At 53.9% G+C, this 22,413-nt stretch overlaps 1 protein-coding gene across 1 annotated transcript in view; it reads right to left on the reverse strand.

The window, feature by feature from the left end:
* The window catches only part of FSTL4 (follistatin like 4), a 323,738-nt gene that overhangs the window by 88,969 nt on the left and 212,356 nt on the right, over positions 1 to 22,413 (reverse strand). The window contains exons 5-6 of the mRNA XM_081091526.1: positions 4,154 to 4,347; positions 1,566 to 1,689 (exon numbers count right to left, since the gene is read on the reverse strand). Of these exons, the coding sequence (XP_080947652.1) occupies positions 1,566 to 1,689; positions 4,154 to 4,347 (318 nt within the window). The remainder of the gene's footprint in view (positions 1 to 1,565; positions 1,690 to 4,153; positions 4,348 to 22,413) is intronic.

A 22,413-nucleotide genomic window follows, 5' to 3' on the forward strand; every position in this document is an offset into this window, starting at 1 on the left:
TGCCGCTGTGGGACGCCTGATGTACCCCCAAGTCTTGAAGTCCAGCCTTGGCCCCTGGCTCTTCAAATGCACCTCTTCCTTCACAGCTCCGGTTGTCTCAGAAGTGTCCTGGAACACATGATGCTGTTTCCCTGCTGTGGAGGGCCATCTCCCTGTCATCCGCCTGGACCACCCCAGTCTTTTCTTGTCCAGACTCCACAGAGATTAGAACCACCAGGAGGTCTCGGTTTGCGGAAGGTGGATGGAGAGGATATTGCAGGAGCTGCACTCTGGGTCAGGAGTGATGTGCAGGGCAATGCTTAACACCGGGATCTCCAGAGGAAAGAGACCCCCCTTCCTTTTAGTGTCGTTTCTGTGGTGCAAATACTCCCACCATGGATGATGAAAAGCTGCCAGTTGTTCGTTTATCTTGAAACTTCCTGGAAATCTAACAGTGGGCTTTCAGGAACTAAGTCTAGGGAGCCGCTGATACTTCCATACGTTCTAAAATGTAGAGATTTATTTCAGGGAATAAGCTCCTTGATCCACAAAGCCAATGCCCCCCACAGCAGGCTGAGCCTATCAGTCATTCACACCTTATTCTGAACTATACTATAAGCAGATATCAATGTTGGAGCAGGTATGGGCAGGGAGGAGGAAGATGGGGAGCCACACCTAGTCACCGCATTGCAAGCAGAGCCCTGCGCTTGGGGCGTGGGCTTTGGTCCTTGGTAACAGGGATGCTGTGAACTGAAAAGGCAGCCCTGCATCAGGTTCATGAGCATTTCCTATGGGGAAGAGTCACACACGTACCTCTTCCCTCTCCACAAGAGCCCTTCTCGCCAAGGACCCCTTCCAGGCCTTGTGGGTGTTTGGAATAACAGCCGCCAAAAGGAGACGTCCACAGGGAACACCGACACCTTTCTGAAAGGGGAGCTCTGGGGTGGGGGTGGTGGGGGTGGGGCAGAGTGGCAGGGTCTGTGGCTCAGAGGCTCAGTGCACCCTGGGAGTGCCTCACCCTATTTCTCAAATTCCAGGGCCTGAAGGTCACGTTCAAGGACACATCACACAGGGCGCACATACTACCTGCCTTAAGCAGAGTCTGAATACTGTCTGACCTAAAGGGGCTTCATCTCTTTGGGGCCAAAATCAACCCCAGCACCGCCTTTACCTCCCTCTCCTGCCTGGCCCAGCCTCCAGAACCCTCCTGCAGAACCTTCCTCCGGGGGGGCCACAGCCCGAGGAGAGCCCTGAAGTCTGCTCCCTCCACTACAGGCACAGTCTCCCCCCGAGGTGGGCAGCGGTGCACTCCCAGACACACGTAAATCACAGGCCCGTGTTCCTCAGATGATGGCAAGAAGGCCCTTTATCCAAAAGGAAGAGACCAAGCGCCCCCTCTCCCAACCCCACTCCTTTATCCTCTGCGAGCTCAGGTTTGTGCAAAGCAAATCCAGCCGCTTTCATCCATGAGAGAAACCAGCCCTGGAGACACCAAGGACAGATCCAGGCCCTGACACGGTGGTTTGGTGCGGGGATGCCTGTGGCCACAGCCTGTCTGCCGGCCGGCCGGCTGGGGCCTGACTTACGGAAGGCCGTGTAGAACTCTCGGAGGGTCAGCCAGCCGTCACTGTTGTAGTCATCAAATCGAAGGAGGTCGCTTGGCGAGCATCCCAGGAAGCTCTCCTCCAGGTCCTGCTCCTTCAGCACGTGCTGTGGGTGAGGGAGGGAACAAGGCCGGAGCCGGGAGTGAGCTCAGAGCTACGGGCTTTGCTGGGACATGGCTCAGGCCAGTTGGGGCGAGGAGTCAGCAACAGCTCAGTGGGCCCTGGGGAGCGTCCGAAGCTCTCTGCTTTTGTCCTGCCTGACCCTCCCATTTTACAGATAAGAAAACAGACTCAGAATGGGGAGGGACTTTCCTAAGGTCACACAGTGGTGGGGCAGAGTCGGGATTAGTGCTCAGGTGCGTCTTCTCGCCGTCTGGGCAGACAGACCCCAGAGGTCAGAAGGATCCTTGAGGCCGCCTGACCTATCCTTCATGCTATGGATGGGGAAACAGAGAAGAGAAGGGGCCTGATCAAACAAATTCAGCAAATAAATAGAGGCTGAACAGAGGTCTCCTGGCTTCCAGCTGTGGATAGCTGGAAGGTCATTAACGCCTCCTCCCCCCATTCCCACCAGCCCTTGCAATCTCAGGGCTGTGCCCCCTAGCCACAGCACAGCCCCCCAAAAGGGAGGGTTGCCATTCTACTGACAGAGCCTGAGCCTTGCCTCTGCCTGCCCGGCCCTGCCAGGGTTGCTGGCCCTGCCCCCTGGGGTCTTGGCCACAGCAGGGGCCTATTGCTGAGAAAGGTGGTACAGTGCTGGCTGGCATGGCTGATGAAGGGGGTGCTGTCCAGGTGTGGGTGAGAAGAGTGGGGTCTGCATGTGCTCCCAGGAAGTGAGCTCTGGACTGGTGGAGCGGGAGGCCCCAGGAGGGGGACTCTGCCTGGCAGGGCTTCTGGGTGACTGTTCCATACTCAGGTTTTGGGGGCACTTGCTGGCCCCATAGACCTTGAGAGGACCGGGTGGAACTTCCTGGGGGGAGCCATGCTTTCCCTGGGAGACCCCTGTGCTGTGAGGAGAGCAGGTGCACGCCCACCAGCCCACCTGGGGTGCATCTTAGTGCCATCATGTCATGAGCAGCGAACAAACCCAGGCGAGCTGCTTGGTTTCTGTGAAGTGGAGGGAACAGCAGTGCCTGCCTCACAGCAGAGGACGCTGAAAGGTTTAGGAGGAAGTAGCAGTCACCAAGATGATGACGAGGACATCGATACTGACCGCTATCACCTCCTGAGAACGTGCCGTGTGCCCAGTACTGTGCCCAGCACGTCACGCCTTCCTTGTTTAACCCTCCTGATGGATGGCCCTGTGATGGTCACAGACCAGAAATGGAGGCCCAGAGAGGCGAGGTGTCTCCCAAGACCCACCAGCCAGAGAATGCTGGAGGCGGGACTTGAACGCAGGCAGTGTGACCGTGAAGCCAAGCAGATCCCATGTGTTCTCAGCTACTACACGACATAGCAAGCACCTCTTCTGCTTGTTACATCCAGGGAAAGGCCTGGCTCACTGCCTAGCACACAGGGTGCTCGGTAAGAGTTAGGGCACACACCCCCCAGCCCGGTCCTTCCTGGTGACCGGGCCGTTTTGCTAAGGTCACCACCTCATGTGAAGGGTTTCTTTATAGTGACATCAAAGGCGGGGACTTATCTGTCCTCTGGTGGGCACTCGGTCTCTGTGGCGAGCTTCCCTCGCCCACCACCCTGCTTGGGGAGGCCGGCCTTGCCTTCCTCGCAAACCTTTGCACCTGCCTGATGCGGCTCAAGAGCCCTAGGTCCTTAGAGGCAAACCAGCGGAGCAGGAGCAGGAATGCAGGCGCTTTGGCCCACCCAGCCTGCCTTCCTGCCACCGGCCAGGAAGGCCCTCCCTACAGCTGGCGATGACTGCGCCCCGGTTGCTCCCTCCTGGCGTCTCGCTGCCACAGATGCTAACTGCCCTCGCACTTCCTTGTAGCTGGACAGACGGACACATGCGCTGGGTTTGGGGAGGGAGGCAAACCGCAAAGCTTGATGCAAGTGTCTTCTCAAAGGAAGAGCAGTGCTTAGGGGTGGACGCAGGGCTCTGTGCCAGCAAGCAGGCTGGGGCGTGGGCTGTTGATATCTGGGTACTAAAGAACAGCGAGACCCTAGCGGGGAGGACCGGGGGACGCCCGGGTTGCAGCCCCTGGGGTGTGTGGTGAGACCGAGCCTGCTTCCTTTTGCCTTCCCGCCGAGGAAAGTAAAAGACTCACGGGAGAGATTAATTTCCTAATGACAACATCAGAGACCAGCCCCGGTGAAGCGTGTGTGTTGCCAGCTAGCTGCGAGCGCTTCAAAGCTTGTTTGTAAATATTGGCTGAAGATGGCTGGTGGGAAGAAGACACGGCGCCGTTTGTTTGTCAGAGATTCTGAGAGGCCCTGAACGCACGCTCTCCGCTCCCTGGAGAAGGGTCTCTTGCAGGAGGCCCCCGGGCGTCCCAGCACAGAGACAGTTACAAACGACGCTCCGCACGTGACCTCCTGGTTCTTCTCTTCATGGACATGCTCCGTGGAAAACCCGATTCCTCCTTAATTTTATTTTCATTGGACGCCGTACTCACCTGAGCCAGTTCAGAGCTGCTGAGGTGGCCGTCGCCATCTGCATCCAAGTCCTTAAACAGAGATTCCACCAGGAGGCGCTTCTGGGAGGCAGGGTCTTGGCGGCTGGCCCCTTCCAGGAGTGGCTGCAGGCGGGTCTGCAGTGCCAGAAGGACATTCTTCAGGCGGGCGTAGTTGGCCATGGTGCACGGCTCACCTGGAGGAGGAGAGGGGGTTATTGCAGTGAGACTCCGCCCCAGGGCGTTGGGAGGACCTTCATCCATCCGTTCTGGGCATTTCCCGCGTGTAGGGTGGGGTGGGGGGGTGGGGGGGGAGAGAGAAGGGACACTGGAGTAGATGGATCTGCTTGGCTGCCTGCCCACCAACCCACCCCATAGCTATCCCCTGAGCACTGGATACATGCCGCACATGATGCAAATGCTGGACGGAGCCTGCCATCCATCCCACAGAGTTTTACTGAGCACCTACTATGCGCCAGACACAGAACAATTGCCAGATGGTCCGGGGAGGGGGGGGGGGGAGCTTGTCCAGGGGAATTCACAGCGGCAGCCCCACAGTGGCTTCAGGGAAGCTGGCCCCCATTTCACTTTGTAATAGCTCATCTTTGCCTTAATCCCACCTTAAAGGCTGCTTTTGAATACTTGGCTTCATAGACTCGGGAGTTTTAGTTAACAGGACTAAGAAGCCCTGCTTAAGTTAATTAGGTACACTCCCAGAGCTGGATTACTTCAAAACAAACATGTGTACGCAAGTCTACAACCAAGAAACAAAAGGAAGCTTTACGAAATTAAGCCCGGAGCACGCAGCCCCTGCTCTGGGCCTGGATCACAGGCCTGCCTGCTGCACAGCGTCAGGACAAGGCGGCGTTTCGGCGGGTGAGGCCTGGGATGCACTGTGACCTGACACTGGCCATCTTCCTGGTGGCGGGCCGGCTGCTGGGAGAAACACCACAGGAGGCACAGCCTGCCACCGGAGGCTGCAGGGTGTTAGCAGAGCAGGGGAGCCCTCTGGCCCCGCTTCCTCGCCTCCCTGGGGGTGGAGGGCTTCCTGAGTCCTGGTGGGATCCTCACCATCCACTCCAGGTGGGAGGCTGATGTGCTGCTGGGAATGCACGTTCCCTTAATTCCCAGGCCAGTTTAGAGAATCAGGGGTTGGGACAGTCCCTGTAACGCGGGGCTGGAGAGCGCCGACTCGAGTCCCCTGGGCTTCAGACCCAGCCCTGCCGCTGCCAGAACATGCACCTTGGACCAGGCGCCTCCGTGATTTCATCTGGGAAGTGGGAGGACGCCCTTCCCACGCAGCTGCCTCCCACAGGGGCTGTTATGAGGATTGAATAAGATATGCACACAGAGGGGTTAGCACGGCTTGGCACAGAGCGAGGGCTCACCGACCGCTAGCGATTCTCTCCTTATCATCAGTAGGACCACATTTGCTGAAGAGCAACAAACAAGGAAGCTATTGATGGGGGAAGGGCGGACCGGGAGTCTGTCTGTTGCTCTCCCTCCCGCTCTCCCTGGACAAGCCTGGGCGGCCCAACCACTTTCTCTTGTGCTTGTTTGTGTTTCTAGATTTTCTTCCAATTGGAGGTCAATTGATTCTTGTCAGAAACAGATGCCTGTTACCATTTCCTCCTGCATGTTTATTTAGAAAAAAAATCAATTGCTGTGTTCAATGTAATCAAATCTATTTGTTCTCCAGGAGCTCCAGGCTCTGACAGGCCTGGCTCTCCCATTCCCCTACCCTGCTGGCGCCCTCTTCGGCCTGTTGGGTACCCATGCCGGGGAGCGCTTGGGGCCACCAGTCGGCAAACCTGGTCCTCAAGTCTGTATGGCTGCACAGTGTTGAAAGCAGCGGCCTTGTCCTGCTATAAACCGCCCAGGGGAGGATGTGGCAGCCTGCTGGGGCTTCCCTTCTTCCCAGGCCCGGATAAAGGCCAGTTTTGGCGAAGGAGAGTGATAAATTTTGCCCCCTTGCCCTCAACAGGGTGAAATCCAGTTCTGGTAAATGACCCAGAAGTCGGAGGCAGTACGGGAGCTGAGACAGAAGCTTTGGTGTAGGAGGTGAGGGCGTCTCTGTGTGGGGGTCTGTGGGGACCTGTCCCGAGGGTCAGGCTCTCCTGGGAGCGGCATTCATGCCCGGTGCTGCGAGGTCGCTGTGCACAGCAGATGGACATGGGGTCTATGGGTCAACGGGAGGCTTGACTCGGAAATGCTAGTGCACAGTCAGACTCCTGAGGACACACCCCGGCAGGGCCACCTGAAGGATGGGGCAGGACAGGTCAGCTGGGCAGAGATGTCTCCTTCTCGCTGGTCCCCCACAACCTCTACCCTTCCTCACAGACCCTGGTGGAGCATAGAGCTCCTCTGAGCTGCCTGTGGCCCTGGGCCAGGGGTCTCCAGCTAGGCTGCATCTCCACACTGGCAGGTGGGTCCTGTCGAGAGGGCTGCAGCAACCCCCCCAGGCCCCGCCCCTTCTATCACCTTCCTGCCGTTCACTGTGAATTACAGGCTTTTGCTCCTCCACCCTGGCCATGGCCCAGCACAGGCCTCCTGGCCAGGAGGGTAGGCACATGTCTAGACATCAGCCTGGGGGACAGGGTGGTGTCCCGGTGTCCAGAGTCAGCTCCCCGAGTCCTTGGTCTTGCCCCCTGCGAGAGCCCACCCCGCCCTGCTCCCCCCATCCAGCACTAACTTATAAACTCTGTGCCAGAGGCTGGGTGGCACATTGGGGGCAGACAGTGGGCCTCTGGTCTGAGCACCCAGGGCGCCTGGAGGGGGAGCTGATAAGGGAGGGCATTCAGGATGAGACCTGCAGGATGAGAGAGTGTGGGGAGAAGGTGGCACAGGGAACAGCATGCCAGGCAGCAGGGCTTGCAGGAGTCCTTGCCCTTCCCGCTTCCATTTTCCACCTTAAAATGGGGGCAAAAATAGCCCCTCACCACCTTACAGAGTCATGACATTAAAGTAGCAATGCTCAACCCTTGTCATCTCATGGCACACATAAACGAATCACTAAAATTCGGTGGCGCATCAAAAAGATATCTTTTGCTAGTCTGTCAAAAAAATAGGTATGATTTTGATTCATTCACAGTGGATAGCTATTGTTGTGTTGGTTCTTGTCATTTTTTAAAATTTATTTGACAATCTAAGGAAAAAGAGGTCAGTGCCCCTGACTAACTAGTCAGGCATTGCATGTTTTAGAAATGTTTGCAGCGCCCCGTGTGCCCTTGGAGGCACCTGGTTGAAAATCGCTGCATCAGAGGAAAGGTAAGAGGACTTTGCCAAGTCCAATGGTCAGCCAGGCCTGAGGCTTCTCTGGATGACTCACTGGTCTGTCCCCATCACCCACCACCTGGCACAGGTGGCCATTATCTCGGTGTTCATGGAAGAACAGAACATTTCCTCCCTCCCTTCCCACTGCTCGTGGACATTCTCCCCAGGGGGCCTCTCACGGAGGGAGGTGCACGTCCTGGTCAGCCTGACACTGACGAGCATCCCCTGCCTGCGGCCTGGGTGACCTCCACATGGCAGGGCCAGCCTGGCCAGCCCCTGGCACTGGCCTTGGGCTTCCTGCCAGCACGAGTGTGCGGGGCTCCTCCTGCTGCCAGACCAGGCCTGCTTTGGCAGATAAAATATTGATCAGCCTGCTGAGGAGCCCAGAGCGGGATCCTATTTTCATGTCAGAACTTGGTAATGAACTACATTTATCAAGCCCGTTCTCCATGAGAAAGGTCAGCCGCAGATCTGGCTAAGTTGTGATGACACCTCATTAATCTAGTTCCCTCAATAATTGTCCCTCTTTGAAGATCCTAATGTTCTCCCATTCCAGCCACACTCCCTCGGGCCGAGGGAGATTATTATAGCAGGAGCACAGGCACATCCGCATTTAATTTTTTGAGTAAAGAGAGATAGGAAGCAGGTAGCAGCCTCTGGAATTAAATGTCCATCAAAGGAACACTTTCTCTTGCAAAACAAAGGGAAGCAAGAGAGACATTGCGAACGTCCCATCAGCCACGCGCCCGGCCAGCTCGGGCCTCGCGGGGACCATCTTCACTCTGTGGCAGGCGATGCTCCCAGCCCCAGGTATGGGTGCGGCTGGAGGCTCCACAGAGTCCAGGGAAGGGGGGTTTGCAGAATGTGGGCAGGGTGGGAGATGCCGCCCAGCTACAGGGAAGCTCAGATGCTGAGATTGAGACAGGCCATGTGGTGAAGGTGCCTGTTGGAGGCCCAGGTCCAGGACACAGGAAGCAGCCAGAAGCAGGTGAGGGGAGGCGGGAGACACCTTGCACCAGGGAGGGCGGGCGGTGAGGGTGACCAGGAAGGGGCAGTGTCTGCCTGCCTTTCCTCCTTCCCCACCCTCAGCCATTCCTGCACCATGTCCTCTGGCCTCCTTCTCCAACTTGCTCCCCACCCCCCACCCCCGCCTATAGAGCCCCCTCGTTCACTGGCCCTGTTTTCTCCATCGCGGGGTCTGGGCTGGTGCACCATGCCCCGAGATTCCAACATGTGGGTGTAGGCAGCTTGCTTCCCAAACCACGCACAGGCCATCCCTTCGGAAACCACACAGTAGCCAGCCATGCCTGAGAGTCACACCCACTAGACTCTAGCCCTTCTTGTACTGGCAGGGAGCCAGCCCCTTGGCTCAGATTCTGAGACCCTCACATGGGAGAGCCCTCAGTGGAGCCCAAGGGAGAGACCAGATGTGCCCAGGCTTATAGGGTCACTTGTGGGCAGGCTCCTCCTGATCCCCACACGAACATTAGCATCCCCAGCCCCGACATTGCACCCAGCTGGGAAGCAATGACACTTGCCGCTTGACAAAGCTGTGATCTTTCCCACCAAAGCAGAAACTTGGCTCAGTCGTCTGGCACTGATGTCACAGCTGAATGTGGCTGTGCGACACAGGCCTCAGATGCCATGTGTCATGCTGAGCTCTACTTTGAAACTGCTAAGCTGTGCAAAGAGCAGAAAGCATTTTACTCCCAGATCTAATTTATGAGCTGCCATAACTTTACTGGAGTTTAGCTTAAGAGGAACAGATGTTTAACTTGATGTAAATTCAGGAACATTAACCATCTTTCTGCCGCCATTTCCGTGAAAATTCAATTAACAATAAATGCCAAAACCAATGGGTTTATCTTAAGATGCATTTCCACTAACATGATATAGTTTTACTGATGGTGTGGACCAAGCCACAAAATTCTGAAAATTCCAGGAGACTGTTAAGCACACACAACGTGGTCCCGTCACAATCCACAATCAAACACAAACAGATGCATCCAAGGTATGCCGTGTGGTGACCCCTTGCTGGCTGTTTCCTGGGGCCTGTGACTTCCGAGCAGATGGGTCACTGCTGCCTACACTCAGGAACCACGGGGAGGTGTGCACACCGTGGCCGACGCTGTAGCCACCGGCTATTCCCATTTCCTGTCAGAAAGCCGGTTTGCAGATTCTGCTTCCAGGTGCTCCTCTCCTGAAAAGCCCCTTCTTCAAATCTGACTTTCCTGCAATAGCCCAGCTCCAAGGAGCTGCTTCTGTCCACTGTCAGCCACACAATCTGGCCCCTTGGTCCCTTAAGCTTTGAGGAGCTTGCCTTTATCTCCATCCTCTCTCCTCCAAGCACTGTGCCCCGGTGCCTCTGCATCTCCAGCATGAGAGTCTTCACTCTCTTAAAGAACCCAGCCATAGACACCCTGGGTGTTCACGGTCATGGGCCACTGGTGACAGTTTGGGAGCTGCTCAGCCTGTCTCTTGCCCTCCATCACTCGGAGCTCCCCCTGAGCCTCCTCCTCCTCACTCACGAGTCCCAACCCCAGAGCCAGCAATGGGCCACTGCACTCACCAGTGTGCCCTTATTCTCCCCGGTCCTCTAGGGAGCCTAGCACCTGGCCGACCAACTGTCCTTGGTCAGTGTCCTCTGCTCCTTTCCCTGGAGGGTCCTATTCGTCATCCCATCTGCCTGCTCTGGGTTCTTGCGGTACGGGGCCCACTTTGAGCCCAAACACAGAATCTGCGCATCCACGGCTCCACATGACCTACAACCTGCCTGGGCCCAATGCACATGCCACGCTGGCCGCGCACCCCTTCCCCAGCTGCTGTGCCAGAGCCCATCCAGTCTGCCTGGAAATATCTGCCCCCACTTGCCCCTGAATGCGAAGATAAACCCTCATCTCCATTTTTGCTCCAGCATCAGGTAATTTAAATGAACAAAAGCACCCAGACCTTTGTGAGATAAATGGCACATTTGCCCATGAATGCCTGGTCAGTGGTGTTGCTGTACAGTCTGCTGTTTGACATTTATGGTCCTCTCTTCTGTTCCTATTAGAGAAAGCAAAACCGGACACACTCCTGGACGAGGGAGCCACTGACACTTCTAATGGTCGACTGGCACATCTATCACATGGCCCCACAGGGAAAGAGTGGTGTTTGAAAACTGGGATAACTGCTAAAGCCCTCCATGCTCGCCTCGCTGGGGAGGAGAGAGGCCCCACGTAGGCACCCCTGGGGCAGGACCTGTCTCCTTCCCCCTTTCTCCGAAACAGGGCTCATCCCCGTCTCTGTTCTCCCAGGACACCCTGGACAGGCACTGGCACCTTGGGGCAGCAGGTGAGGAGACTGGGGCAGGGAGGACATGGTGCCCACGCCTCATCTGCCTGGCGCGGCTCATGGTGCTGCTCAGGGTGTTGGCTCGGACGAGGTGATCTTCAGCTTCTGAGTCAAGCCCAGGAGCAACTAGTTTTTATTATTATTTTTGACGGACCCCGTCTCAAGTTTATTTGTACAAATAGCACAGGAGGACACCAGCCCCATGCGGACAGCAGACCAGGGGTCACACCACTCCTTCTGTCCTCACATCGGCAGACAGAGGCTTCTACTCTGGAGCCTTCTTGGGTGCCTGGGCACCTTTGGGAGCCTGAGCTGGAACCTGAGCTGTAGCTGCAGCCGGAGCCTGGGCCTTGGTTTGAGCCTTGGCCTTGGCCTTTGACCTGCAGAGCCTGAGAACCTTGGTGCTGTGGGCAAGATTGAACTTGTGGCTGCTGCCCTTTGGGACCGTGGGCTTGGCTTCCTTGGGCTTTAGAAGGGCCTTGATGGCCACGGCACTGTGTACCCATGGCCTTGGTGTTGTCACCCCCTCCAGCATGAGGGTGTGTGGACTGCCCATCAGTGGGATCGAACTGGGGTCATTAGGAGGGAACTGCCCCCACGTTAACGTGTTCCACATTTGCATTTGTAGAAGATTTGCTGGGCTTGTGGGGATATGCACTTTAGAAGGGGAGGTATTACAGAAAAACTGGCCTCTTTTTTTCCTTCGACCTGAATAAAACTTACTTTATTCTCTCTCTGATTCGTCTTTGAAATCTTTCCTGGGCAATTCAAGGACCTGGAGGTCGCCTAACACATGACCATGCAGGGGCAGGGCCAGCGCCCAGGGAGGAAGCAGTTTGGTAAGTCCTGGTTCGGGGTCCAGAACCCAGAGCCTGGCCCTGAGAGGAGCTGGGCCGATGGGAAGGGTGGGCCATGGCGACTGAAGAGGAAATCTGGGTGTGGCTCCTCTTCCAGCAAACTGAGTTATTCCAGACACAGCGCAGCAGCGTCTCACCGTCTGCTCTGGGTACTTCCAGTGGCACTTTGCGGACATGCTGACTCTTATCAGATTCACACACTGGGAAATGCTCGGCCCTCTCAGATCCCAAGAATGGCCTCCTCGTTGCCTTATCTGGCAAGAAAATGGATTCAGATGCTTTAAGAGGGTTCAGGACCCACAGGAGGTGGGAATTACAGGGACCCTCCAGGACACTCCTAAGGAGAATGTACAGCCCGGAGCCCACCTGGGGGCAGGCAGGTGGGGCCAGCGGCCCACAGCTTGAAGCTCTTCAGACCTGAGACCTGCGCAGGTAGCCTGCACGTGTCACACGATTTGTGTGCTTTGCCTCAGGCTAGGGAGTGTTTACTTGTCTTCTTTTGAGTTGGGCTTTGAAAAGGTGGTTAAAAATTTCACAGAGAACTTTCCATGCCAAAGGTCAAATCAGCTGGCGAGGCTCAAAAAGCGTCTCTTGATGCTAATGGCCCCCAGTGAAAACAGGAGCCATCAGAGAAGGCGGGCACGCTCTCACCTGGACTTGTGTTTTCCCCACTAAAGGTGCTGTTTGGTGGGTAACTGTGTCCTCATCAAAGATTTTCAAGGGTGTGGGGTGACACACTGTCTTGGCTTTTCAGGCTGCGTGCAGAGGACACTGGATAACAAGTCCTCACACATGTAGACAGACAGACAGACAGACAGAAGCACACACAAATGAGGATTGGGGTGTGCAGCCCAGCGACACTGGTCCTGTGCCAGCAGCTCAGCCCCAGCCTCGCCCTCCCACCCCATTTGCCTCTCAGAGATGCCTGCGCAGCCCACCCAGCACAAATCTTAGGTCACAGCCCCCAAGAGCAGGAGTAAAGGCTTTGGCATGATATAGTTCAGACACTCATTCTATTGATGTGGAAACCGAGGCCTCTAGGAACAGTAAGAGGCCTGCCTTGGAGCCCAGGGCTTTGGTGATGGAGTTGAGCTATTGCCCACCTGGCATTTTGTGCTCACACTCTTGGGGGCCTTGCCTGCCCCAGTGCCACCCCCTTCTCTTCTAATTCCAGTCTTTCAGTTCTTGCAAGAAACCCCAAAAGACGCAAAGAGAGCTGTGGGAAGGACCAAGGGGACTGTGATGGGGGAGGATAGGATTTTCTCCAGCACAAGGGGGGTGTCAGCACCCTACAGACAGGAGGGCCACTTCCTGGGCAAATCCTGTTATAATGACCACACTGGGGGGGGGGTCCTGACTTTCCCTGCCAACAGCCTTGGCTCAGCGATCTGGGGTCTGGGCTGACCTTCGCCCAGTGCCTGGAATTCAGGGGATACACAAAGATGGGGGCTTAAGTCTCTAACTGAGAGGAATGACCCGTAGCCAACCCCAGGGCCACACTTAGTGAGGGTATTTCCGAGACTGGGCATCCCCTGGGCCAGGGTCCGAGTTGCTCACCTTCCCTGGGGAGCTTGTTAGATAGCTCGGCCTGGGTCTCTGGGGAGGAGGCTGAGGGTTAGACGGGGTTTGCTGAGCAGGCTCAGGAGGAGGACTGGGTCAGGCATGCCATTACCCTGGAGCACCCTGGCCTCACTCCCACACTCAGCGCCCAAGAGGTATTGACCCAGACAGTCCAGGCACTAAGATGACACCCTCACAGGCCCTGTAAGCAAGGCTCCCCACACCCTCCCTCTGAGCAGGCCTGGCTGGTAGCAGGTGGCTCTGCTGAGAAAATGGCATGGAGGTCGGTCTCTGCTCACTGGGGGCCGCCATGGGCCCTGGCACGGAGGAGCCGCTCACAGACCATGACCTGGTTTGCTCTGCTCATCTCCTGGGCTCCCAAGGTTTCCGGGACTGAAGTGAGGGCTCAGCCCAAGACTCAATGGCCATGGCCCTGGCTGTTGTGGCCTAGAAAAGGGCATCAAGGGTACCAGCTCAGAGGGGATCAAGATGGAGCCTCTGGAACCACCTCATGGTCCAACTGTGCCTGAGTCACCAGCCATGATGGACGGCATGGTGGCCCCTGCAGGCCCAGCCTCACCAGGGCTGCTGGAGCCAGTCTCCTCTGTGTGAAATGCCCGCCCCCCCCCCCCCCCGTTAGAGTCTGGGCCCACCCTTCTGGGTACAGCTCTCTTAGAAAGCCATCACTGGCCTGCTCCCCTTCCCAGTCCTGTGGCAATCAGGGCCCAGACCCCGCACTTGACTCAGAGCATTAACTGCCCTCTGGTGCTAACTCCCTCCCCAGTGTGTGGCACACACCCGCCAGCAGGGGCCTTGGGGACAGGAGGGCGTGCACCCTGTCTGCAGGTACTGTACCCGCCACGCCCATGGCAGTGGGGGATGAACTGATTGATCCCAGCAGCATGATGTACACTGAAGAAGGAGAGGGAGATAATTTATCCTCATTCTGAACGTCTGGCTTGGCAGAGATGGCAGCCGTGTAGCTCCTCCCTGCTCTGTGCATTCGTGGGGACGTGAGCCACTGCCAGGCTTTCTGTAACTCTAGATCTCAGGCGGAACACAGGCAAAGAGGCACGGGCACAGGGCTCAGTATCCTGGCCACCGGGTGGCCGCCCCTCATCTGCAGGCCCCAGAACACACACTCCCCTCCGCCCCCTCCCCCTCCCCTCAGCAAAGCCGGGCCCTTCAGCTGGGGGAGAAGGTGGGGGTTGGGGGGGGCAAAGGAGCAGAGTCTGCCCTGAAACCCTCTGCAAGTGCTTTGTGTGCACACCACCTAGTTTTTAAAAGGAGAGGAGGTAAAACTGGTGGTGGCTGGCTCTGTGTGATTAATTGGGGGCCACAGCATGTTCAAGGAGTGGATCTGGGTCCACTTATCTGGGTTGCATCCACCTGAGCAAATGGCCATGATTATGGCTTTTAAATGACTTAGTAGAGATAATGGGTCACAGAAAATAGAGTGGGACTAAAAGTAAATATAAAACGAGGGAGTCTGCTGGCTGAAAGTGGGGCTGCTGCAATCATTATGTTTAAAATGGCACTCATGTCTTGGGAGATGCTTCTCCCGGCGCACGTGTCCACATTTCTCACTGATGGGGGAGGGAACCCTGCTCCGTGCGTGAAAGTATGGAGCCTGGAATCAGTTATCTTTTTACTTTTTTAAAATGATAGTTTTTTAAAAAATTGATTTTAGAGAGAGGAATGGAGAGAGAGAGAGAGAGAGAGAGAGGGAGAGAGAGAGAGAGAGAGAGAGAGAGAGAGAGAGAGAGAGGAAGAGAGAGGGAGAAAGAGAAATGCCAGAAATTTCCATCAGAAACACTGATGGACTGCTTCCTGCACGCCCCGCATTGGGAATGGAGCCTGCAACCCAGGCATGTGTCCTGACCAGGAATCGAACCAGCGACCTTTTGGTGCACAGGATGATGCCCAACCAACAGAGCCACACCAGCCAAGGCCCCTTTTACTTTTTAAAAATAAATTTTAATTGAATTTATTGGGGTGACATGGGTTAATAAAATTATGTAGGTGTAAAGTGTACAATTCTATAATACACCATCTGTATACTGTATTGTGTGTTCATCACCCCGAGTCAAGTCTTTCCCCTCTTCTACCTGCCTCCACCCCCTTTCCCTCTGATAATCACCATACTGTTTATCTGTGTCTATGAGTTTTTTTCTTCTTGCTTAATCCTTCCACCTGTTTCACCCAGCCTCCCAAACTACACCCTGCCCCTGACAGCTGTCAGTCTGTTCTATGAGTCTGTCTCTATTTTGCTTGGTAGTTCAGTTTGTTCATTAGATTCCACATATGAGTGAGATCATATGATATTTGTCTTTCTCTGACTGACTTATTTCACTTAGCATAATGCTCTCCAGGTCCATCCATGCTGTTGCAAAAGGTAGGATTGCCTTCTTTTATACAGCTGCGTGGTATTCCATGGTGTAAATGCACCACAGCTTTTTTATCCACTCATCTACTGGTGGGCACTCGGGCTGCTTCCAAATCTTGGCTAGCACACAACATCTCTTTTGTACTTTTAATTTTCCCTCATGTGTGCGTCCAGGACGGGCCAGCGGCTGGGTGTGTCCGCCTCTCCCATGCGCTGTGTTCTGGAAGTGTGTGAGCAGAGCTGTGCCGAGTGCTAGACACCCCGGTCTTCTCTCCCCGAGCCTCATTTTCTCATTGTACACAGGGACCCATAGCCTCTGTCCCCAGGGCTGCTGTCAGAGTCGATGGGCCAGGATGGCACCTCAGCTGGCACAGAGGAGGAGCACTCTGGATGGCAGGGAAATCCTCTTTGTATTTTAATGTGTCAGATTCCCAAGATCGCTGGGGTGGTGGGTGAGTGAGAGGTCCATGGAAGGTTCTGGGAATTCAATCTTTCCAGGCCTTGATCCCAGGGCCCAGGACACACAACCCTCTCCCTGGCAGCACTGGGGTGGGGGTAGGGGGCACCCAGGAGTGACTGTAATGGAAACATAAATCGTCCTACTTCCAAGCAGCACGCTAATATTCAGTAATGACCCTTATAAACCTACTCTCTGCGCCCGCTAGTAAACACCTCAGCCCCACACCACATCCCCCAGTCTCTCTAAGACGACAGGAGAAGGCAGGAAAGCCCTGAAAGAAACATAAAAATACGGCTGCAGATGAGCCTGAAACTCATCTCTTTGAAGCTTAATTGATGGGAAAAGCTTCTGGCCCCAGAGAACTTGCAGGCCCATCATGAGGATATTCGATGAAGCGTCTCTGTGCCACCAGCCACACTAAGCTGGAAATCATTATGTGGTAATTGCAAAAACATTAATAAAATGACGATGTGGGTTTTCTCGTGACATAAAAGAGGAATAAAGTAATTCACTCAGATAACTTAGCAAAAATGTATAGAGGGAAGCAAGCAAGGGTTGCTTGGGTCTCAGTCTTACCAGCCCCTTGAGATGGGGCCCAGGCCTCTATTCTGAAAGCCCTTGGAGGGGTAGCCAGGCTCAGGACCACTGCGTGGGTCCAGGTATGTGACACCTGAAGGTCCTCTGAAGCTACTGTTCAGGAACCACCAGCCCCCTCATGCTCCTGTCCATAGGCAGGGAGAGAGACCCGGGGCTCTGATGACAGCTCCCTGGACAGCTTCCTCAGCCATGCCCGCTCCTCAACTACTAGAGAAGACAGGGAGAATGTGTGCAGAGCTCAATGACATTTGCTTCAACTGCTGCAGGCCTAAGATAAGGCCAAGGTGACTACCCTCAACCACGGGCAGGCTACCTATCGATGTTAGCCAGCTCAGCTCCTGGTCTCACAACCCCAGTGCACACAGAATGCTCACCTCCTCTTCGAGCATTTCACTTGCATGTGGCCACAGGGTTCCCTGCCAAGCTGATGTGTGTGTGTGTGTGTGTGTGTGTGTGTGTGTGTGTGTGAGAGAGAGAGAGAGAGAGAGCATGTGTGTGTGAGAGAGAGAATGTGTGTGTGTGTGAGAGTGTGTGTGTGTGTGTGTGTGTGTGCATATGAGTATAGAAGTGTGAGTATGTAAGAGAGCATGAGTGTGTGTGTGTGTGTGTGTGTGTATTGTGTGTGTGACTGTATGTGTGTATGTGTGAGTGTATGTGTGTGTGAGAATATGTGTGTGTATGTGAGTGTAGAAGTGTGTATGTAAGAGAGTGTGAGTGTGTGTGATAGAGTGTGTGTGAGTGTGTATATGTGAGTGTATGTGAGTGTAGAAGTGTGAGTATGTAAGAGAGTGTGTGAGAGTATTGTGTGTGTGTGAGTGTGTGTGTGTGTGTGTGTGTGTGAGTGTGTGTGGAGGAGCAGAGGCTGAGACAGGCAGCATGCAGACCTTTCAGGGAGGAAACCTCCTGCCTGTCTCCCGTTCTTACCTGCCTGTGGAGCATCCCCACTTCCAATACACATACTCCTGTCACCTCTGTGCACCACCACCCCATGCCCTGCTCTCTGTGTGTCCACATCCCCTCTGTCCTTCCAGGCCCACCATGAAGCATTCTTCCTCTAGGAAACCCTAGGTATGAACCCTGGATATAGCACTTTCAAGCTGTGCAGCCTCCGGTAAGCCACGTAACCTCTCTGAACCCCATCCATGGAGCAAGAACAACACGAATACCTACTTATCTTACTGACCTATCAGCGGTGTCCAGGTCTGTGAGAGTGCCTAGCACCTCCTCCAGCTCTGTCACTCAGTACCCATGGCTTCCTGTGCGGCTTCTCAGGACTCAGCCGCCGCATCGGGCAGTTTGCATGGCACTCTGACAGAGGGTGACCGCAGGAGCCCCAGGAATTGGCAGGGAGATGGGACCAGGTGACAAGTGGGCAGGAAGGAGGGCAGCAAGGACTGCCCACAGGGGAGGGCAGGTCTGAAGAGTCCCGCAGCACCACTAGAAGCTCAGGGAACGGCAGGCTTGGCACTGAAGGGACAAGGTGCTGAGCCCTGTGTGGCCAGAGGTAGGAGGCGGAATTTGAGGAGAGGCCTGCGAGGGTCAAAGGGTGCAGAGAGGGGCAGAAGCAGAGAGAGCTCACAATCGCAGAAAAGAGAAAACAAAAAGGCGCCTTTGCATAAAGCAAAGCATACTGGCACGGAAAGTGTGGGAATCTTATGTGATTCACCCCCGAATGAACAGCATGGTTCGTCTTCCACTTACAATACCTCGGTAAGGATGCAAGCTGTCGACTTGCTACATTTTTACCCCAAACACCCAAGAAAGAAAAAACATTTGGAGTTGGCTTCTGCTGTTGGCTCTGGCAGCAGCTGTGTGTCTCTGGGTTCAGGCGCAGGAAGAACCCAACCAAGAGCTGTGCACGAATCTCTATTCTGCTGTGGACGACCGGCCCGACCACCACGGGGCCTCTATGCTGACGCAGCTCGCCCGCACATACATGCTCACAGGATGCCCAGACAGTGATACAGGGGTAATGCGTGCCCCCAGGGAGGTGGGGAGGGGGTGGGCTGTTCTCCTGCAGCCCTGACCCAAGAGCAGGTAGAGCGTTGAGACAGGTAGGGCTGCGCAGGGGTTGGACCGCGCAGCTGATGGGGCCCCAGGCTCCCAGACCCGTTACCTGATGGACGTCAGCCTGGTCAGGCTGGGAGACCTGCGTGCATCTGACTGAAGCCCCTATGGTGTCTGGGGACTCATTCTCTTGGACAAAGGCGGGAAAGTGGTCTTTTTGCGGAGCTGGATTTGTTGGTAGTTGGGTGTTCTCCCCTCACCCACTTGAGAGAGAAGGGTCCAAACCCAGGCCGTGTGGCTGGGTCTCACCCTGGGCTGTCCTGTGGCTCATTCAGTTATAAAATGATAAAGAGCGTAAGACACTGGGAAAACTTCCATTAAGTTCATTTACACTGTCCTCCCCTTATCCAAGGGGGAGACATTCCAAGACCCCCCAGTGGGTGCCTGAAACCAAAGATGGCACCAAACCCTGTATATTCTATGTTTTTTCCTATACATACAGACTCGTGGTAGAGTTTAATTTATAAATTAGGCATGGTGAGAGATTAAGAACAACAATAATAAAATAGAACAATTATAATATACTCTAATAAAAGTTATGTGAATATGGAATTACTAACTCAAGTAAGGGTGGCTTGAACACAGGCACTGTGATATTGCAGCAGCTGATCTGATAACTGAGACAGCAACTCAGTGACTAACAGGTGGGGAGCACCTACGCGTGAATGAGCTGGTCACAGGGATGATGCACACTGAATGGGACAGAGCAGGACCCGACACAAGGATGATGCACACTGAATGGGACAGAGCAGGACCTGACACAGGGACGATGTGCACTGGGTGGGACAGAGCAGGACCTGACACAGGGAAGATGTGCACTGAATGGGACAGAGCAGGACCTGACACAAGGATGATGCACACTGAATGGGACAGAGCAGGACCTGACACAGGGACGATGTGCACTGGGTGGGACAGAGCAGGACAGTGTGAGACTTCGTCATGCTACTCAGAGAGGCGCACAATTTAAAACTTTAGACATTTTTAATTGCTGGAATTTTGCATTTAATATTTTCAGACTGTCGTTGACCTCAGGTAACTGAAACAGGGGAAAGTCAAACGGCTGATGAAGGGATTCTACTGTAACTAAATTGTAGCCCCCAGAGTCCCCCTTTCAAGAAGATCATGAGAAAATTTGGCAAAAGAAAAAATAATCGCCAGTAATTTTTGAAGCTCTAGCAACAAGGCCACCTGTATTTCTGCGTGTCCCCTTGTATCGCTTTCCTTCGTGCTGTATGTTTCTGCATATGGCAATCACAGCACACGTGGCACCCAGAGGTTGGCCTTTTAACCGTCTCCCAGAAGATGCTGTTTCCAATTGCTTATGGTCCTCACGGTGCGAGGTGAGCTGCTTCCCACCAGCCCTGGAGAACCCCCGTGCTTGTCATTATCCTACTGACTGCGGGGTGGGGGGTAGTTAGGGCCTTTCCTTTCTTCTGAGGAGGAACAGGTCAGGGAGCACCCCTGACAGCCATCAAGATGAGAGCTGCTCGTGTCATACGGGTCATTATTATGCATTATAATGAGGGCTCAGGCCACTGTCCTAGAAAAATCCATTTTATTTCAATCAGCAAAGACTAAAGCAGGGCACAGATTTCCTTAGCAACTCTAGGAAGAAAGAGAAAGCACTGGGACTTATCCTCTGCGTCCTCGGTGCGGAGGACAGAGGAGCTGAGGCTGGCTCGACGTGGACTGTCTCCTCCAGGCCACAAGCTGGGCCAACAGAGGGCTGGACGCTCAGCACGGATGTGGAGACCATCCAAGGTTGGCCAGCACCTGGGCTCCCTGGGAGGCCGGCCCAGAGCTCCCTCTCTGTCCCAGGAGCACACGAGCAGCCCTGGAGCTTCACAGAATGTGGAACACAGGGGACTTTTCAAAACACTGTGCCATTCTTCTCAACACTAGGTTTCGACAATCTCAGATCTCCTAATACCCTATGTGTCAAAAATACAGTGTTTGGTCCAACTGCTTATACATTTGATGGAAGGATGACTCTGACCTTATAGTTGAAACATGAAGTGTTTATTACTGGAGGCTGCAGTATAGTGATGTTTGTTTTGTTGTATTCAAGGCAGTAAAAGACATTTTTATTAAGGGCACACTTCCCATTTACTGGGTTTCTATTGACTCTGCAAGACCTAATTCTGCATTGTCATTCTGGAAGCAATGCCTCTTGAATTCAATCGCTAGATTGTGAATTTCCTCCAGCAACTTCTATTTAGTGAAGGCCAGAATCTCAGTGGGTGGTAATACATATCAAAGTACAAGATGGTTGAGAGCAGCAGAGTAAAAAGCCCACATCAAATACGATTATTGATCAACACTGAACTGCCTTCATCATCTCTATGCTAATCCCAGATATGTACATACATATTGGCACTTTCATTACATAAATACATTGACATCTGTAGCTGAGAAAATGTATTGAGCAATTCAAAATTGCAATTACTGTTCTTTGGAGAACAGGAAATAAATAAAAATACAGCAAAAGGCACCAGACAGAAAAGGCTGTGGATTCTTATAAGCATGATAGCCTGTGAAAAATAGTTGGGTAGAAACTCTTCAGATGTTTGATGTGGCCTAATTTTTTTAAAGTTTTGAAAGTAAAAATATGCATACCAGAAAAACAAAAAAGTAAAATTTTAATAATGCATCAAGTAGACAGGGTTTCCCATTAAGATGGCAGTGTAGGTAAATGCAGCTCTCAAATCCTCCCACAACCACATCAAATTACAAGTAAACGAACAACTATCACTCAGAGCCATCTGAAATCTGGCTGAATAAAAGTTTCAGAACTAGGGATTTAAAGAAGAAGCCACATCGGGACTGGCAGGAGGGGCAGAGATGGGGAACAGGTTGATTCCATATTCACATCTGGCAGATAAAAGTTGGGAGGGCCCTGGCCAGCTAGCTCAGTTGGTTAGAGCATTATCTGAATACGCCAAGGTTGCAGGTTTGATCCCAGGTCACAGCACAAATAAGAATCAACCAATGAATGCATTAATAAGTGGAACAACAAATCAATGTTTACTCCCCCCTCCCTCTCCCTGTCCTCCCCCTTTTCCTTTCTCTCTCTCAAATCAATCAATAAAACATTGACTTCAGAAGTCCCCCTGAGGAGCAAGGGATCCCAGCCACAAACCAGGCCTCCCAGCCCAGAGTTCCAGAGCCAGGAAGAGTAGTCCACATAACTTCTGGCTGCAAAAAACAGGGAGAATTGAGGCTGAGTGAGGCGAAGGGCTGCCAGAGTCCCAGGCATTCGTCTGTGCAAGGACTTACTTGGATTCACTCCCTCTGAGCTCCAGGATTGGGGCAGCAGCTCAAAAGGAACCAGGGACATATGGAGAGGGACAGAATTGTCTGACATTAGGGTGAGAGCTAGGGAACAGCTTTCAGCCAGTGTTCCTTTTCTGAGCCTTCCCCTCACAGAACCAGCAGGCAGGCACCATATCTGAGACTCCATCAACCTGGCACATACTGTTACCCCACCCTGGTGACTCCCTTAGGCCCAACTTGTGGACCCACCCAAGTAATTTCCAGTGGCTTTTCCATATACAATAGCCTCTCTTGCCTCATGTTTCAGACTTTCTTAAAGTCTCTCAAACAAGCAGCATCTGTACCTCTGGCTAAGTGGCCACAGGCCTGGCACTAGTGACACATGGCCTTGATTCATAGCTTGGCCACTTCTGGATATCTCCAAGCCCAGCACAAGTAGGAGCCATGTGCAGATGGC

This window comes from Myotis nattereri (genome assembly GCF_964212035.1).
Source record: "Myotis nattereri genome assembly, chromosome: 5".
Classification (NCBI taxonomy): domain Eukaryota; kingdom Metazoa; phylum Chordata; class Mammalia; order Chiroptera; family Vespertilionidae; genus Myotis; species Myotis nattereri.